This window comes from Mobula hypostoma, chromosome 23, assembly GCF_963921235.1.
Source record: "Mobula hypostoma chromosome 23, sMobHyp1.1, whole genome shotgun sequence".
Classification (NCBI taxonomy): domain Eukaryota; kingdom Metazoa; phylum Chordata; class Chondrichthyes; order Myliobatiformes; family Myliobatidae; genus Mobula; species Mobula hypostoma.
In genome coordinates this window covers 44,913,887-44,934,678 of record NC_086119.1, presented here as the reverse complement: position 1 = coordinate 44,934,678, position 20,792 = coordinate 44,913,887, and the positions used below count along the sequence as shown (strand labels likewise).

Below are 20,792 nucleotides of genomic sequence, written 5' to 3'. Positions count from 1 at the left end.
CTTCCCAGGCATTTTTTAAAATAAATGTTGTTAATCTAACAACTGGCTGACTTGCATTCTGTCTTTGTATATCAGCAGGATAACATGAACCATTAGAAGCTTGTGTTGAGTAAGAAGTTTCCAAAGATAATCACTCTCAATCTCTTCAATGACTACAAGCTCCCTGGTCCCGATTGCCTCATTTTCACTATGAATGTCCAGTCCATAGACATGTCTATTTGCCCATCAGAAAGTCCTAAAAGCTCTCCGCTTCTTTCTGGACAACACACCTAACCAGTTCCTCAAGAAACATAGAAAACCTACAACACAATACAGGCCCTTTGGCCCACAATGCTATGCCGAACATGTAGTTACTTTAGAAATTACCTAGGGTTACCCATAGCCCTCAATTTTTATAAGCTCCATGTACCTATCCAAGAGTCTCTTAAAATAGGGGTCCCCAACCTTTTTAATATTGACAATATTCTGGCAGACCGGCCAACCGGGGGGGGGGGGGGGGGGTGTTCCAAGTAGGGTTAAACTCACCTCAACATGTCTTTTACAGTTAGGGTTCCAAACTTTCTCACTCCCAAATAAGGGACAAAAGTAGCTGTCAAATACGGGACACTTGCCCGAGAAAGACTATCATGACCATGAAGCCTTCCGCGGGCACCTGTGTGCACATGCGCATACATGCCGATTTTTTTCCCACAATCCGGTTTTGCCCTAATCTTCCTGACTATACTGTACATACATTATTTCTACTTTATATAGGCTGTGTATCTATCATATCATTCCTGCTTTTACTACATGTTATTTTAGGTTTTATGTGTTATTTGGTATGATTTGGTAGGTTATCTTTTGGGTCTGGGAACACTCAGAAATTTTTCCCATATAAATTAATGGTAATTGCTTCTTTGCTTTACACCATTTCTGCACGAAAGGTTTCATAGGAACGCTCTACCTTAGCGGGGGAAATACGGGACAAGGACGGTCCCGCATGGGACAAACCAATTCAGCCCAATAGACGGGATGTCCTGGCAAATACAGGACAGTTGGCAACCCTATGTTCAAGTTCAACAGTGCATGACAGGGAATGAGGAAAAGGTGCAGCTGGTTCATATCGTTTCCTCGCGACCTGGCAGCACATGCTTTGCAGCCCAGTGGTTGGGGACCGCTGTCTTAAAAGACCCTATTATATCCACCTGCACCACAGTCGCCAGCAGCCCATTCCATGCATTCACCACTCTGCGTAAAAAACTTACCCCGATACCTACTTCCAAAAACCTTAAAACTGTACCCTCTCGTGTTAGCCATTACAGCCCTGGAAAAAAGCCTCTGACTATCCACACGATCAATGCCTCTCATCATCTTATACACTTCTATCAGGTCATCTCTCATCCTCCGTCGCTCCAAGGAGAAAAGGTCAAGTTCACTCAACCTATTCTCATAAGGCATGCCCCCCCCCCGCAATCCAAGCAACATCCTTGTAAATCTCCTCTGCACCTTTTCTATAGCTTCCACATCCTTCCTGTAGTGAGGTGATCAGAACTGAGCACAATACTCCTTTTCAAATCTTTATCATTATTATCCAAAATTAACAAGAGTACTCCAAGTAGGCTCTGATCAAGGTCCTATATAGCTGCAACATTAACTCTCAGCTCTTGAACTCGGTTGATGAAGGCCAATACACCATATGCCTTCTTAACCACACAGTCAGCCTGCACAGCAGCTTTGAGTGTCCTATCGACTAAGACCCCAAGATCCCTCCACACTGCCAACAGCCTTACCATTAATACTATATTCTGCAATCAGATTTGAGCTACTAAGATGAACCACCTCACACTTGTCTGGGTTGAACTCCATCTGCCACTTCTCAGCCCAGTTTTGCATCCTATCAATGTCCCGCTGTAACCTCTGACAGCCCTCCACAATATCCACAAAACCTCCAATCTTTGTGTCATCCTAACTTGTCTGCTCCTGTCTCTCTGCAATGCTATGGCAAAGGAGATAGAATTGTGATCACTAGCTCCAAAATGCTCTCCCACTGAGAGAACTGACACTTGATCAGGTTCATTTCCCAATACCAGTAGAGCCTCTTGTAGGCTTATCTACATATTGTGTCAGGAAACCTTCCTGAACACACCTAACAAACTCCACCCCATCTAAACCCCTTTCTCTGGGGAGATGTCAATCAATATCAGGGAAATTAAAATCTCCCACCACAACAATCCTGTTATTATTGCACCGTTCTGGAATCTGCCTTCCTATCTGCTCCTCGATGTCCCTGTTACAATTGGGTGGTCTATAAAAAAAAATTGACCCCATCCTGTTTCTACAAACCCCATTTCCAGAAAAGTTCAGCTATTTTCCAAAATGCAATAAAAACAAAAATCTGTGATATGTTAATTCACATGAACCTTTAACTGACAAAAGTACAAAGAAAAGATTTTCAATAGTTTTACTGACCAACTTAATTGTATTTTGTAAACATACACACATTTACAATTTGATGGCTGCAATACAGTCAACAAAAGTTGGGCCAGAGGCATGTTTACCATTGTGTTACATCACCTTTCCTTTTAATAACACTTCTTAATCGCTTTGGAACTGAGGATACTAATTGTAGTAGATTTGCAATTGGAAATTTTGGCCATTCTTGCTTGATATAAGACTTCAGCTGTTCAACAGTCCTTGGTCTCCGTTGTCTGATTCTCCTCTTCATGATGCGCCATACATTTTCAATAGGAGATGGATCTGGACTGGCAACAGGCCAGTCAAGCACATGCACTCTGTGTCTACAAAGCCACGCTGTCGTAGCCCGTGCAGAATGTGGTCTGGCATTGTCCTGCCGAAATAAGCATGGACGTCCCGGTAAGAGACGTCGCCTTGATGGCAACATATGTCTCTCTAAAATCCTAACATACGCCTCAGAGTCAATGGTACCTTCACATACATGCAACTCACCCATGCTGTGGGCACTGATGCACCCCCATACCATCACAGATGCTGGCTTTTACACCTTTTCGCTGATAACAATCTGGATGGTCGTTTTTATCTTTGGCACGGAGAACTCCACGCCCGTTTTTTCCGAAAACTAGCTGAAATGTGGACTCATCTGACCACAGCACACGGTTCCAGTCTTTCGGTCCATCTGAGATGAGATCGGGCCCAAAGAACTCGCCGGCGTTTCTGCATAGAGTTGATGTATGGCTTCCTCCTTGCGTAATACAGTTTCAAGTTGCATTTCTGGATGCAGCAACGGACTGTGTTGTGTGACAATGACTTTCCGAAGTACTCCGATCTTGCGTTGAGAGATGTTCCTTTTGAACTAACAATTCTCTCACAAATTTTAGCACAAGGGGGTGAGCCACGACCCATCCTTGCTTGCAAAGACTGAGCCTTTGATGGACGCTACTTTTATACCCAGTCATGATACCTCACCTGCTACCAATTAGCCTGCTTAATGTGAAGTCTTCCAAACCGGTGTTATTTGAATATTCTGTGCACTTTTCAATCTTACTTTAACTCTGTGCCAACTTTTGAGTGTGTTGCAGCCATCAAATTCTAAATTTGTGTATATTTACAAAATACAATTAAGTTGGTCAGTAAAACTATTGAAAATCTTTTCTTTGCACTTTTGTCAGTTAAATAAAGGTTCACATGAATTAACATATCACAGATTTTTGTTTTTATTGCATTTTGGAAAATATCCCAACTTTTCTGGAAATGGGGTTTGTAATTTCCACCCACAGAGACTCCGTAGACAACCCCTCCATGACTTCCTCCTTTTCTGCAGCCGTGACACTACCTCTGATCAGCAGTGCCAAGCCCCCTCCTCTTTTGCTCCCCTCCCTGTCCTTTCAGAAAGATCCAAAGCCTGCCACTCTAAGTAGCCATTTCTGCCCCTGAGCAATTCAAGTATCTGTAATGGCCACAACATCATAGCTTCAAGTACTGATCCACGCTCTAAGCTCATCTGCTTTGTTCATAATACTCCTTGCGTTAAAATAGACACATCCCAAACCATCAGTCTGAGCGCATCCCTTCTCTTATCACCTGCCTATCCTTCCTCTCACACTGCCCACAAGCTTCTCTATTTGTGAGCCAACCGCACTTTCCACTGTCTCTTGAGTTCTCTCCTCGATCTGGCGGAACTGGTCCTCACCCTCAACAATCTCTCCTTTGTCCATATTCCAAGCCCTTATCAACATTGCTCCCCAACTCTTCCTACACTATACTGACAACCACATTGGTGCTGCTTCCTGCACCCATGCTGAGCTCATCAATTTCATTAACTAATTTACATGGTCCATTTCTGACACCTCTCTATCCCCTTTCTCCATAATACTCTAAGTTACAGAACCAGAATTAGACCATTGGGCCCATCACGTCTGCTCCGCCATTTCATCATGGTTGATCCAATATTCTTCTCAGCCCCAATCTCCTGCCCTCTTCCCATATCCCTTCATGTTCTAACCAATCAAGAATTTATCAACCTCTGCCTGAAATATACATAAAAGACTTTTCCACAGGCAGCTGTAGAGGCCAAGAATCCCACAGATTTACCACTCTCTAGCTAAAGAAATTCCTCCTCATCCTTAATTATCGACTCCAGCATCTTCCCAACCACTAAGGTCAGACTAACCAGCCTATAGTTTCCTTTCTTCTGTCTCACTCTCCCTTCTTGAGGAGTGGAGTGACATTTGCAATTATCCTATCTTCCAGAACCATTCCAGAACCTACTGATTCTTTAAAAATCATTAATAATATCTCCACAGTCTCTTTAGCCACCTCTTTCAGGACACTACAGGTAGACCATCTGGTCCAGGTGACATATCTACCTTCAGACCTTTCACTTACCCCAAGAACCTTCTCCCTAGTAATAGTAACTTCACATGCTCCCTGACACCTGGGACTTCCCCATACTGCTAGTGTCTCCCACAGAAAAGACTGATGCAAAATACTTATTCAGTTCTTACGTTATTTCATTGTCCCCCATTACTACCTCTCCAGCAGCATTTTCCAGCAGTCCAATATCCATTCTTGCCTCTTTTACACTTTAGGTATCCGAAGAAACTTCTGGTTTTCTATCTTTAATATTATTGGCCAGCTTACTTTCGTATTCCATATTTACCTTCTTAATCACTTTTTTTAGTTGCCTTCTGTTGGTTTTTAAAAGCTTCCCAATCCTCTAACTTCCCATTAATTTTTGCTCTATTATATGCCATCTCTTTGGCTTTTATGTCAGTTTTGAGTTCTCTTGCTAGCCATAGTTGTGTCTTCCTCTTTGGGATGCATATATCCTGTGCCTTTCGAACTGCTTCTAGAAATTCCAGCCATTGCTGCTCTGCCATCACCCCTGCCAGTGTTCTTTTCCAATCAATTCTGGCCAACTCTCATGTTTGCAATGGATCGTACTATTACAGTGCAGGAAGCCACAGAATATAAAAGTCAAACTGGAAATGAAATAAAGTAGCAGGCAAGAACAGAATGCCCGGAGAGAACCGTGTACTGATTCTCGTTTACCACCTAATACTAGTTAAACAGGCAATCTATTTAAGGAAAACTTTGATTTTCTCATCTGTCAAAGACAGAAATCCATGGTTTCTAAGAGTACCAGTATCAGATTAAAAATGTCTCAACAGAAACAAGGCTAACTTCCTAGCATGAATGTCTTCAAAGGCAAGTTTGGAAAAGCACAAGTACATTCATTTTATGTTTGCACAGAGGTAAAGGCTTGTTATATTAGAGATCTTTCTTAACTGGACAGCTGAAATATTTGCAAATCCAAGAACTAACATAAAGCTGCCGATCAATCTAAATTAACTTTTATGGATCAGACGCACAATTTTGAACTAACTAGGAGCTCCAAAAGGCCATGAGTTTAGCTTGTGAGCTCAAAGCTTTCAGGAGGCTTACTGACTTGCTGCAGTATTTTCAATCTTCAATTGCACTGTTCAGATCTGTAACATCCTGTTCCTAACTCCTATGGACTATGAAGCAGTTTAGGACATGGGGTTATGATTCTTTGAAACATTACATTTTGACTAATAGTACATCCTTTTTTCCTACTAACCAGACTCTTTTAATTAAATTACAAATCTACTGGGATGCTTTCATAAATTGCCTAGTGACTTAATCCAACTGCAAATAATCACAGCACAGCACTGACTTTTGTTTGCACAAGAAAAATTAAAATAGAAAAGTACCATAAAGTAAGCAGAACAAATCTTCAACTGATTTTCTGAATTTTTCAATGTCAGCTTGGTTATCCATAGCAGCTGGAGTCACACAACGTACAGTTTTACCTCCTAGCCTTTGAGATACCTTTTGCTCTTCAGCCACACCTAAAACCAAACCAAGAGATTGATAAGATAATGCAAATTCACAAAGCAAACTGATGATATATGTACTGAATAATATAAATTTTTTACATTAAACAATTATTCCAATTACATATCTGGAACAAAAAAGCTTATAGCATACATGTTGGTAATATAATATAAACAATCTCAAGTTTTGTGTCTTACCAAAAATTACTCACTCCAGGAAAACACTGAAGACATTTGCACATGTACAGTTGAAGTCAGAAGTTCACATACACCTTAGCCAAATACACTTAAACTCAGTTTTTCACAATTCCTGACATTTAATCCTAGAAAACATTCCCTGTCTTGGGTCAGTTAGGATCACTACTTTATTTTAAGAATGTGAAATGTCAGAATAATAGTAGAGAGATTGACTTATTTCAGCTTTTATTTCTTTCATCACTTTCCCAGTGGGTCAGAAGCTTACATACATTTTGTTAGTATTTGGTAGCATTGCCTTTAAATTGTCTAACTTGGGTCAAACGTTTTGGGTAGCCTTCCACAAGCTTCTCACAGTAAGTTGCTGGAATTTTGTTCCACTCCTCCAGACAGAACTGGTGTAACTGAGTCAGGTTTGTAGGCCTCCTTGCTCACACACACTTTTTCAGTTCTGCCCACAAATTTTGAACAATGTTGGAGGCAACACTGGATGCACATCAACTCTGGCGGGGCTTGCAAGACATTGCTTCCTACAAAGTGAAACCCAAAAGTGTGAATAGCATCGATGCTTCACTACCAGGTGAACTCAACACATTCTATGCCCACTTTGAAAGGTTTTATAACTACAGCTGTGAAGAACCTGCTGCACCTGTTGACCCTGTGATCTCTATCTCAGAGGCCGATGTTAGGCTGTCTTTAACGAGAGTGAACCCTCGCGAGGCAGAAGGTCCCGATGGAGTATCTAGTAAGGCTCTGAAAACCTGTGCCAACCAACTGACGGGAGTATTTGAGGACATTTTCAACCTCTCACTGCTACGGGCGGAAGTTCCCACTTACTTCAAAAAGGCAACAATTATACCAGTGCCTAAGAAGAATAATGTGAGCTGCCTTAATGACTATCACCCGGTCGCACTCACATCTACAGCGATGAAATGCTTTGAGAGGTCAGTCATGACTAGACTGATCTTCTGCCTCGGCAGAGACCTGGATCCATTGCTATTTACCTATTGCCACAATAGGTCAATGGCAGATGCAATCTCAATGGCTCTTCACGCAGCTTTAGACCACACAAACACCTATGCCAGGATGCTATTCATCGACTATAGCTCAGCATTTAATACCATCATTCCCACAATCCTGATTGAGAAGTTATGGAACCCAGGCCTCTGTACCTCTCTCTGCAAGTGGATTCTCAACTTGCTAACCGGAAGACCACAATCTGTGCGGATTGGTAATAACATCTCCTCCTCGCTGACGATCAACACTAGTGCATCTCAGAGGTGTGTGCTTAGCCCACTGCTCTACTCTCTATGTACACATGACTGTGTGGCTAGGCATAGCTCAAATACCATCTATAAATCTGCTGACGATACAACCATTGGTAGAATCTCAGATGGAGATGAGAGGGCATACAGGAGCAAGATATGCCAACTAGTGGAGTAGTGTCACAGCAACAACCTAGCACTCAACGTCAGTAAGATGAAAAGAGCTGATTGTTGATCTCCGGAAGGGTAAGACGAAGGAACACATACCAATCCTCAGAAGATCAGAAGTGAGCAGTTTCAAGTTCCTGGGTGTCAAGATCTCTGAAGATCTAACCTGGTCCCAACATATCGATGCAGTTATAAAGATTATAAAGAAGGCAAGGCAGCAACTATACTTCATTAGGAGTTTGAAACGATTTGGTATGTCAGCAAATACACTCAAAAACTTCTCCTGATGTACCATGGAGAGCATTCTGACAGGCTGTTAGGGGGGGCGGTGTTACTGCACAGGACCGAAAGCTGCAGAGGGTTGTAAATTCAGTCGGTTCCATCTTGGGTCTTAGCCCTGGGTACTTTGTAGGCATCTTCGAGGAACGGTGTCTCAGAAAGGCAGTGTCAGTTATTAAGGACCTCCAGCACCCAGGGCATGCCCTTTCTCAGTGTTTAACCATCAGGTAGGAGGTATGGAAGCCTGAAGGCACACACTCAGCGATTCAGGAACACCTTCTTCCTCTCTGCCATCTGATTCCTAAATGGACATTGAACCCTTGAACACTACCTCACTTTTTTAATATATATTATTTGTTTTTGGCATGATTTTTAATCTATTCAATATATGTATACTGTAATTGATTTGCTTATTATTTTTTCTTCTTCTATCATCGTCGTGGCTATCCCTCAAGGTCGAGGATGATGGTCTTCGTTCTGTTGATCTACTTATGGGCTCTCAAATGAAGAAATGTAACATCGACATCAACAATTGGGAAATCAAGGCCAAGGACAGGAAACTCTGGCAAGCCATCATCCAAGAAGGAACAGCAATTTTCAAAGCCAACAGATGTGCAGAATTAGAAGAAAAGAAAATGGAAAGAGAGGCAGCAACAACCAAAGCCCAATCTGACATCTAGAACTACCTGTCCTGAATGAGGAAGAACTTTCAAAGCCAAGATTGGACTGTTCTTCTGTATCATGTATTGCACTAAACTGCTGCTGCTAAGTTAACACATGCCGGTGATAATAAACCCAATTCTGATTCTGAGGTACTTGATGATTAGCGAGGACGTTGTGAGCTAAAAGGCCATTTCAATACTGTACAATTCTCAACATATTAACCATAACAACAGATGGAATGCCAGAGCAGATCCTCAAATTCTGACTTCAACCACTCCCTCCAATAATATCCAAGCCAACAATCCAGTCAAAAATGGATGAATCTATTAACCAAAGTTCAACATCACACGACAACTAATTGAGATCTGTTCTGCCTACGATGATAAAATACACTGGAGTTCCAAGATATATTTAGTAAACTTTTCAAACTTTCTAAAACAATTCTTTAATCTCCACAAGCTTCACTATTAAAAACAAAAAAAGGAAAGTCACAAGGATAACAATTTTATGTCACAAACACTGGAATATTCTTTCATAATTTTGTACAAAAAAAAAGGACAAATGTTTAGAACATTTTAGAACATAGATAAGCTTAAGCTTTCTTCCACATGGCATCCTTTGTTATGTAAATGTTGCACAACAACATTCTATATGCATGAATCTTGCAAAGTCACGAAGCAGGCAAATAGTATGAACCTAGTTGAATTAAAAGGGAAGGTTGCATTGACCACTTTGGATTAAAAAAAAGAATGAAAGGAACAGGACAAACATCAGCAACTTGCAAGCCAGCTTTGTAGACTTGATAACCTGTACAGAATTAAAGCACGGGTGATATTTAAAATAGCTTATGGGGAACTACAAACAAGAATTGATCTTTTGCAGAGTCAGGAAGATGCAAGTGAATTCATACCTCAGATTAGAAGTAAGAGTTAAAGCTGGGAAATGCACAAAGTACTGAGGTCATATCAGAGTGTGATGAGCATTTTACATCACGAAACACGTAAACATTCCAGAAGATTATCAATATCCCAGAACTCTTGAGATCTTAGGAAAGGTCAAATACAAGACATTGCTAGAGTAACTGAGGCCCCTAACATTGCTACTAAATAATCTATAAAGTCAAAGGTTTTTCTGCAACTTAATATCATGCCTTGATTTAGTCAATTCAACTTACAGTATTTCACAAAGTCAGTTTGAAAATCCTTTCGGTTTCCAATGAAAGATCTTCCTCGTTCCGTTCCCACCACAAATATATCTTTCTCATATACAGCAATACATGCCACTTCAGCTTTTGACTTTGCAATTTCCTGGCACTGAAGAGGAAACAAGTTAAACCAACTTTAAACAGAAAATATACAAAAATAAACACTAAAGAAAATCATTAAACATACATTTGCTGCTCAGATATCACACTGGAAAACAATTGCATATCTATGATACTGCTGAAAAAATTAACCTAGTATCACTGAAACAATTTAAGAGGAGGCCATAGGTAGGACAGCATTAAAGTGATATGCCCAAAACATCAAACAAACCTAAGGGCTGAAAAAAATGTACAGCTATCCCCTAGTTAATTAAGTTAGGTTCCTAAATAACCTCTCATTATGTATAAACTTTTATACCAGGAGCTGCAATAAACTCAATGTTAAGTTCTCAGGGATGTTTCAGTTGCTAATGCCATGTTGTTTCTCCCTTTACCACATCACTATTCCCTGTTGTCTTAAGCCTCATCCTATTTATCATTTAATTACTCCTGTCTTATATTCTCTTACAAATCTTCCCCTCTGTTCCTTCTACTCCTGTTGCTTTGCCAGATCTATTACTTAAACCACGTCACAGGGTATCCCCAAGTTAAGAATATCTACCGTACATACAACTGAGCTTCCATAATACTATCAAATTCCGCAGTCTGATATATGTACATACATGTCCCTACAAATGGCAGCACTAGTTTCCTTTCTTTCTCTCTGTCATTGTTCTTCCTATCAGTCTCATCTACTTTTGATGTCATTCATTATACTGCGAAGGTATGGTTACCATAAAGTGTGATCTTCTTGTGCATTTTCAACTTGTGGAAGTCTGAGGAAAGCCTGTACATGTTCCTTTCCAGTTCTAACAAACATACAAATACAGTATTTCTCCAGATGTGTTACCCAGCATTTTCTGGTTTTAATTTCAATCTAATATTTTTTTCCACTTTTCCTAATACAGCATGATTTGCGATTACCATTTTCATTAGTAAAAAACAAGCCACTACAGATTTGTGCAGTGCAAGTATACCTACAATTCTTGACAATTGGGGAAAACTCATCGTCCACGTTAAATAAAAGATAAGAAAATAGGCGGTATGGGGAAGTTGATTTGGATATGTACAGATTACAACAAAAAAAACAGGTACAGACACGAGAAAATCTGCAGATGCTGGAAATTCAAGCAACACACACAAATTGCTGGTGGAACGCAGCAGGCCAGGCAGCATCTACAGGAAGACGTACAGTCGACATTTCCAGCCGAGACCCTTCGTTAGGACTTACAGTCGACGTTTCGGGCCGAGACCCTTCATGACGAAAGGTCTCGGGCCGAAACATCATCCATAAAACAGGTACAGAGATAGTATTTAGTTTCACAGGTTTTTCCAAAGTGTCTGGAATACAAAAGCTTGAGAAGCTCAAAACTTCGATCAGAACAAAATAGAAGCAATGTTTAGATCTGGGCAAAACACAAGATATACAGGTCTTGAAAGAGAGTATAGATAACTTAAGGCAAGTCCTGGTAAATCCATCAGAATAAATTAATTTACTGAACAATTTTGAAATTTATTAAGGAAACACTGAGAAGCGATTTCCTTTGACAGGAAAATCTAGATCAAAGCATCCACAGACAACGCATTAGTCATTCTACTAACGAACAAACAAAACTGAATCGTAATGTAATTGAAAATAGCTTCTAGAGAAAGAGTAACATTCAAAGATAACATTACGTGATCTATAAGGTTAGCATTTTTTAGGTCACAATTTAGTAAACAAATTCCAGCAGTGAGCTTAGCATCACTCCACTCCTAAATACAAGGTTCAACATCCAGCTCACTGTTAGAACTCAATCTCAAACACTCAGCACATGAGAGCACTGCATAAGCGTTTCTGCAACATTTCTTGCACATACAAACAGCAATGTAAAAATAACTATTAAATTTTTTTTCTTTCTTGAAATTGGCTTTACCTCAGGAGTGTTAAGGTGTTCCAAACGTGATGTGCAAGCACAAAATTTAAACTAGATGTCTATTTTACGCAGGTCTTCAACCTTCCTATTCTTTCACTTTCATGCTAGAACTTTCAGCTGGTAGACTGTTGTCATCTGTTCAACTTTCATAATTTCAAGCATCTCAAAGCACACTAATCTAACTGAAAATATGCAGATTTTAATTCATTTCTATAGATGCCCAATTAGTAATGAGTCTGTTGCTTGGATTTCCAGCATCTGCAGATTTTCCTCGTTAGTAACTTCTATTACTAGTTTACTGCAAGTTCAACAAAAATGCTTTGAAACAAAGGTTAATAAATGGTCATCCAAAAAGATCTATCCCTCCATAATCCTCCAGTTTTGAAACCCAAAACTCCACTCAGTATTCCAATTGTAATCTTCGCTTTAAACGAGTCAAAATGTGATGCTTAATTTATCAGCTATCTTCTATTAGCAAGGCGCTTCAAATATAAAGCAAAGCATTCAGTTAGACACTTCTATTCTCTCAACTTCAGCTCCGACGACTGCACAATCTAATAAACTTCCACGACTGCATGAGCGGCAGCACTTACCGGAATGTTATCTCCAGCATTCCAGAAGTTGGAGGAACCTCTATTTTGCCGAGCATCCAAATACACCCATGTTTAAAAAAGCAACAGCAATGAAAATCCTATCCTCAAGACTCCAACTCCATGGAGCCACCAACTTCCATACATAAAATTCCTCATTACATTATCAAGTAGTTCAAATGGTAATTTAGTAAATTAACAATTTACCATCGATTCCAGTGCTGACATAAGGAATTTTACTGCCAGAAGATTTTCGGCACTAGAAGGTTCTTCATGTATAACTGGTACGGTTCCAACTTGTGCCATGTTTCCTGAAGGGAAGATTGGAGAAAGTTTTAGATCAAATTCAAATGTCAAACAAAAATCCAAAGTAAATTAAATTATTCAATTATAAAATTAGTCAACTTTCTTCGGCTGCTTTCTTTACTAATTTTCAAAATCTGTTCCTAACCAATTAATTCTATTAATTATTTTTTAATGTCAATATTATATTGACTTCCACATAGAATTAAAAATGAACATTGAAAATGCTCAGGTCAAATAGCATCCATAGAGAGAAAAAGTATATTTTAATTTTGAATTTTGCTTGTGGCAAATTTATGCAGAAAAAAAGAAGTGGGTTATTTTCAATGTTAATCACATTTGTGCTGGGACCTCTAGCACAATCAATTATGTACTCTGCATTTTTGCAAAAGCAAAATGATTTCTTCAATGTTGCCCTTAAAATGCATCTTTGCAAATTCCATGGAGCCTTTACTGTAAAAGGGGGTAATGAGGTAGACCAGCTTTACTTATAAATGGGAATTAATAATCTGAGATCTTCCACTACTCAGAAATCACCAAACCACAATTTATTGCAGCATAGTTCTGTATGCAACCACCAGTAGGAGGCAAGCTCCCAGTACACAAATGTAGGATCTCTAGTAACTTGACTACATTCAATAGCTTTTAAAGGAAAGTGAACTACTGCTCCAAGAAATCTGTTAATGAAACTCAATGCTCATTTATCCTATACAGGTTTCCCCCACTATCCGAAAGAAGACCGTTCCTATGAAACCTCTCGTAAGCTGAAATGGCATAAAGCGAAGAAGCAATTACCATTAATTTATATGGGGAAAACTTTTGAGCATTCCCAGACCCAAAAAATAACCTACCAAATCATACCTTCTTCTATGTCTGCCCGCCTTGATGTCGAAGGTCGAGGTTCGTTGTCTGCTGTGGCTGATGTGGAAGGCTTGAAATACGACAGTACGCTTGACTGCTTAGCCTTATGCATTTTTTTATCATACAATTCTTTGTAAGCACTCAAAACATCCTGCAAACCTGCCCTAAATCTACGTGTCCTTTCAAAATTAAAGTCATACTTTTCTGCAATCATTGCAGCACTGTCAATCGTAGCGAAAATCTCATGCAAGCGCTTCACGTTCAGTTCCTGGATGACTTCACTTTTGGGTCGTTCGCTATTACGTTTGGTTTCGATTCGTATCCTTTCCTCTTGCAATTGCATCAGCTCTTCATCTGTCAGTTCTTGGTCATAGGATGCTAAAACCTCTTCAACATCATCTTCGTCAACTTCCACAAACCCAGCCTCCTTAGCCAAAGTCACTATTGCCGTATTTATTGTTACTGGTTCGAAGCCTTTAAAATCGTTCACTGCTTCAGGACACAGTTTCCTCCAAACGCTATTTCTCATCGAGACTGTTAGCCTATCGAGAGCATCTCCAAGGTTGGCAATTGCCAATTTTATATTGTAGTCTTTCCAGATCTCCCGCAAAGATGCTTCAGAGTTGCCCTTTCTGTCAATGGTACTTACAATAAAATGCATCACATTTTGCAAGTAGTAAGCCTTAATTGTGGCTATTAGGCCTTGGTCACACGGTTGCAGCAACGATGTCGTATTCGGCGGTAAGAACACAACACGAACGTTACCGCCATACTCGGTAATGCCAGGCGGATGAGCAACACAATTATCGACAATCACAAGACACCTATTATCGAGGTTATTTTCTCTACAGTATTTTTCAACAAAAGGACTAACGTATCCACTCATGTACTCAGAAAAAATCACTTGGGTATTTCGACCGCTTGGATGTGAACGAAACACAACAGGAAGTATATTTTTATCAACGCCTTTAAGTGCCCTCGGATTTTCTGAATGGTACACTAGTAGAGGCCTAAGGACAGCATCACCAGTGGCATTAATAATAGGCATTAGGGTAAACCTGTCCTTCGATGCCCTGTGTCCCTTAGCCTGCTTTTCTTCTATTGAAATAAATGTCTTGCTTGGCAATTTTTTCCAACAAATTGCAGTTTCGTCACAGGTAAACACTTGCTTATACGAATAACCACCTTCTGTAATTATTTCCTTCAGTTCTTCTGGGAACTTTTCGGCAGCTTCGGTATCAGCTGAAGCACTCTCTCCAGTAACCTTCAAGCTATGAAGCTGCCCTCGCCTCAAAAACCGATCAAACCACCCATGACTACCTTTAAATTCCACTTTCGCAACACTTTCATCACCATCGTCCAGTGCTTTCTGTTTCAGTTTATTAAAAAGACTGACTGATTTCTCCTTAAGTATAAGATAACTTAACGGAGCACCACGCTTTGTACACCCATCAATCCACTCGAGCAATAAACTTTCCATTTTCTCCATTACTGGATGCCGACTAAAAGAGACCACTTTGCTACTAGCAGAACCAATAGTAACATCGGCAGCTTTCAAGATTCTTTCTCTCTGCGTGTAAATAGTACGAATGGTGGACGCAGGCAAGTTCAACGCACGCACAATGTCTTTATTTCGTTCACCACGATCGAAACGCTTAATTACGTCCAGTTTTACACTAAGCGTAACACCCTTACGAGCTCTCTTAGGCTTTTCTGATATCTTAGGATTCATCTTGCTAATGGATGCACAAAATAAATCGAGATAAAGCACAGATGCTCACAGACACAGTTCAAAGCTATGGCGGCTTGATGCTGAGATGCTGAGTGTAGTTCCTGGGGAAGGAGCTTGGTGGTGCCACTCTCACCACTCGGGGTGCACGCTGCCTCTATAACAGCTCACTGCAAAGCAAACGCTGAACGCTATTTTCACTTTTCGCCTTTTTTCGTAAAAGCGAAAATCCTCTTCGGATTTCTTTCGGTTAGCGAAAATCCTCTTCGGATTTCTTTCGGTTAGCGAAAACAGGTACTAATGTAGGTCTTTCGTAAAAGCGAAGTGGCGTAAAGCGAACTTTCGAAAAGCAGGGGATACCTGTACACAAATATTCAAAAGTACCCAAGAGTCATTGAAAAATAATTAAGATATCCAAAAGTTAAATACACAAAGGTAACTAAATATTTTAATGAAAATAAAATCAAAACATAAAGCTCAATTTACAAGTCTAAAAGTTTTGCTTTCTCCCAGCTCCATCAAATTACATGGGATTCCTGTATATATGCCCACTTATACTTGGCACAGATTCAGCTGGTAAATTTCTTTGTCTAAGGCCTGTGAAACCTGCCCCATTAGACTGCACAGAGTCTGCAGCTACAGCAAGGGGAAGCTAGTAGGAACTGTGTTCTACAGAGAGAAGCCTCACATTAAGCAGAAGCACAAGATTGAAAGATCAACATGGTTCTTCCTTCCCAGTCAACCAGATCCCTAGCAATTCCAATGAAAAGCACTTTAGTGAGGAACCTTTAACATAAACTGCTGCTAGGAGAAAATATCAAACAATTGATTTTTGATGAACTCTTAATTTTTTTCTGCCTGGACAATAGAAACCCTGATTAGGAATATTGAAAATTGAATTATACTCCAGACAGTCAATCCTAACAGCACAATCGTGTCTAGTCTGCAATTAATAAAAAGCTTTGGAACTGTGACCACAATAAAAGAAAATTATAGTATAGATGCATTGATTAAAATAGTCACTACATCAAGGATACATAACAGTCAGGACATTGCAGTTCTAACATCAAAATTATACAATGAGAATGGGTCCACAGAAGAACATGACTAACAATCCAATGCTTCCTGACCTCACTCCATCATTTCATATGAAGTCTGAACCTGTGCTTGAAGTTCAGCTTTCTACCCAGTCCTTGCACTTTCTGATGTATTTGACCTTGAGTATTCCACCTCAGCTTTGAACATACCCAACTAGCGAATACCCAAAGTCCTTGTACTAGAGTTCTGAAGATTTACAGATCTCTGCATAAGGTACTTTCTACTCTCAATCCTACATAACCAAGTCCTAAACTAACTCCCCAGCCCTAGATTTAACAGTTCAGCCTCGTACATCTTAATTCACTCCTATTTATCCAAGCTGCACCAAGTGTAAGCTAATCTTACTCAACTTTCCACTCAAAGGACACACCTTCTTCCAAGGTGTCAATCAAACTTTTTTTTATTCAAGTACACCAAGCAGTTTCACTGGTGTTACCTTTGATACTCTGAAGTTAAACCCTTTGCAATAAGGGTCAAATTTACATTAATTTCTTCTACTACCTTCAATGTTTACCTTCCCTTCACCAACGCCAAGATTCCTCCAAACACTAACATTTAGTAGTTTCTCATGATTTAAAGATTTTTTTTAAACCATCTTTCCTACCAAATTTCCTTACTCCACAATTCCCAAGTTACAGTACCTATAAGTATTCACCCGCATACCCCCCCAGATATTTTCATGTTTTATTGTTTTACAACATTGAATCACAATGTATTTAATTTCACATTTTTGACACTGATCATCAGAGAAAGACTCTTTCATGTCAGTGAAAGTAAACCTCTACAAAGTGATCTAAATTAATTACAAATACAAAACAAACTAATTGATAGCACAAGTATTCACCCCTTTAATATGATACATCAAATCATCACTAGTGCAACCAATTAGTTTTAAAAGTCACTTAATTAGTTAAATGGAGATCTGTTTTTGGATACCTGTGTGCAGTCCAGGTGTTTCAATTCATTGTCGTTCAAATACACCTGTATCTGGAAAGTGCAACTGATGGTGAGTCAGTATCCTGGCAACAACTACACCATGAAGACAAAAGAATACTCCAAGCAACTCTGTGAAAAGGTCATTGTAAAGCACAAGTCAGGAGATGGATACAAGAAAATGTACAAGTCACTGAATGTCCCTTGGATTACAGTTACGTTAACCATCAAGAAATGGAAAGTATGAATCGTGTTTAAGTATGAATCGTTGGAATAATGAAATAGCTAGTTCTGTTCCACTCGAAAAAATTACTTATAATTTTAGAGATAAATATGTAACATTTCTGAATATTTGGCGCCCTTATTTACAAAAGATAGGATGGCATACTTAAGTGCTCCGATAAAGATCTTGGTCCCTTGGGGAAAGAAACGAATAAGTATACCAAATTTATTTTAAACTCCATGGAGCATGTGGAAACCTTCCAACACCCAGGCGGTTCTTCTTTTTCTTTTCTTCTTCTTTTTTAGGTAGAACTATATATGGAGGGGGGGAGGGTTAAGGGGAGGGGGGAGGGTAGACACTATCTTTTCATGTATTCATTTTGAAAATTCAATAAAAATTATATTAAAAAAAAGAAATGGAAAGAATATGGCACAGGTGTAAATCTACTTAGAGCAGACTGTCCTCAAAACTTGAGTGACTGCGCAAGAACAGGACTAGTAAGGGAAACCAACAAGAGATCTATGATATCACTGGAGGAACTACAAGCTTCAGTGGCTGAGATATGAGAGACTGCGCATACAACTGTTGCCTAGGTGCTTCACCAGTCGAAGCTTTATGGGAAAGTGGCAAAGAGAAAGCCACTGCTGAGAAAAACTCACATGAAATCTCAGCTAGAGTTTGACAGAAGGCATGTGGGAGACTCTGAAGCAAGCTGGAAGGTTCTATGGTCTGATGAAACCAAAATTGAGCAAAAACACACTATCCCTACCATGAAACATGGTGGTGGCTGCATCATGTTGTGGGAATGCTTCACTGTAGCAGGCCCTGGAAGGCTTGTGAAATTTGACAGTAAAATGCAGCAAAATAAAGGGAAATCCTGGAGGAGAACCTGATGCATTCTACAAGAGAAATGCGACTCTGGACAATGACCCACGGGGGCAAGGAAACAAAAAGGAAATTATAGACCTGTTAGCTTGACATCGGTGGTTGGGAAGTTGTTGGAATCTATTGTCAAGGATGAGATTACAGAGTACCTGGAGGCATATGACAAGATAGGCAGAACTCAGCATGGTTTCCTTAAAGGAAAATCCTACCTGACAAACCTGTTGCTATATTTTGAGGAAATTACAAGTAGGCTAGACAAGGGAGATGCAATGGATGTTGTATATTTGGATTTTCAGAAGGTCTTTCACAAGGTGCCGCACGAGGCTGCTAAACAAGATAAGAGCCCATGGAATTTCGGGAAAGTTACATACGTGGATAGAGCGTTGGCTGATTGGCAGGAAACAGAGAGTGGGAATAAAGGGATCCCATTCTGGTTGGCTGCCGGTTACCAGTGGTGTTCCACAGGGGTCCGTGTTGGGGCCGCTTCTTTTTACCTTGTACATCAACGATTTGGATTATGGAATAGAAGGCTTTGTGGCTAAGTTTGCTGATGATACAAAGATATATGATATGATTATGAGGACACGCAGTCCCCTTTTATTGTCATTTAGTAATGCATGCATTAAGAAATGATAAAAATGTTTTTTCCAGAATGATATCACAAAAACACATGACAAACCGACTTAAAAACTAACAAAAACCACATAATTATAACATATAGTTACAACAGTGCAAAGCAATACCGTAATTCGATAAGAACAGACCATGGCACAGTAAAAATCTCAAAGTCTCTCGAAAGTCCCATCACCTCACGCAGACGGTAAACCTCCAGCACCGCCAACTTGCCGATGCAGCATCCCGGAAGCATCCGACCACAGTCCAACTCCGAGTCCGTCCGAAAACTCCGAGGCTCCGACCACCTATTCGACACCAAGCACCATCTCTGCCGAGCGTTTCGACCCCGGCCCCGGCAACAAGGTGATATGCAAAGCCGAGGATTTGGGGCTTTCGTCTCCAGAGATTCTCAATCGCACAGTAGCAGCGGCAGCAAAGCAAGCACTTCAGAAGTTACTCCAGATGTTCCTCTGTGCCTCTCCTGGATCTCCGCATCAAATCCGGATTGTGCACGGCATCCCTAGTTAAACATATCGATATCATTCGGAACGGCCGCACGCGCTGCATCGCGCTGCCATCTTCTCCTCCCTCCCTATAGGTGGAGGGACTGGTAGTGCAGAGGAAACAGAGTCTGCAGAGAGACTTGGATAGATTGGGAAAATGGGCAAAGAAGTGGCAAATGAAACACAATGTTGGAAAGTGTATGGTTATGCATTTTGGTAGAAGAAATAAACAGGCAGACTATTATTTAAATGGGGAGAGAATTCAAAGTTCTGAGATGCAACGGGACTTGGGAGTCCTCATGCAGGATACCCTTAAGGTTAACCTCCAGGTTGAGTCGGTGGTGAAGGTGGCGAAAGCACTGTTGGCATTTATTTCTAGAGGAATAGAGTATAGGAGCAGGGATGTGATGTTGAGGCTCTATAAGGCACTGGTAAGACCTCACTTGGAGTACTGTGTGCAGTTTTGGTCTCCTTATTTAAGAAAGGATGTGCTGACGTTGGAGAGGGTTCAGAGAAGATTCACTAGAATGATTCAGTGATTGAGAGGGTTAACATATGAGGAACGTTTGACCGCTCTTGGACTGTACACCTTGGCGTTTAGAAGAATGAGGGGGGACCTCAGAAACATTTCGAATGTTGAAAGGCATGGACGTTGTGGATATGGCAAAGTTGTTTCCTATGGTTGGTTGGGGGGGTGGGGGGGGGGGGAGTCTTGAACGAGAGAGCATGACTTAAGGATTGAAGGGCGCCCATTCAGAACAGAGATGCGAAGAAATTTTTTCAGCCAGACGGTGGTGAATCTGTGGAATCTGTTGCCACGGACGGCAGTGGAGGTCAAGTCATTTGGTGTATTTAAGGCAGAGATTGATAGGTATCCAAGTAGCCAGGGCATCAAAGGTTATGGTGAGAAGGTGGGGGACTGGGACTAAATGGGAGATTAGATCAGCTC

At 40.4% G+C, this 20,792-nt stretch overlaps 1 protein-coding gene across 12 annotated transcripts in view; it reads right to left on the bottom strand.

Annotated features, from left to right (window-relative positions):
- LOC134336825 (general transcription factor II-I-like) overlaps window positions 1–20,792 on the bottom strand; it is a 145,797-nt gene that overhangs the window by 104,971 nt on the left and 20,034 nt on the right. For 7 of the 12 annotated variants that reach the window (XM_063031361.1, XM_063031363.1, XM_063031364.1 and 4 more), the window contains 3 exons: window positions 12,901–13,004; window positions 10,059–10,197; window positions 6,192–6,329 (listed from right to left, as the gene is read on the bottom strand). In XM_063031361.1, the coding sequence (XP_062887431.1) occupies window positions 6,192–6,329; window positions 10,059–10,197; window positions 12,901–13,004 (381 nt within the window). Of the gene's footprint in view, window positions 1–6,191; window positions 6,330–10,058; window positions 10,198–12,900; window positions 13,005–13,857; window positions 15,947–20,792 lie in introns of all 12 variants that reach the window. The other 5 variants (XM_063031357.1, XM_063031356.1, XM_063031359.1 and 2 more) reach the window with 1 other exon arrangement.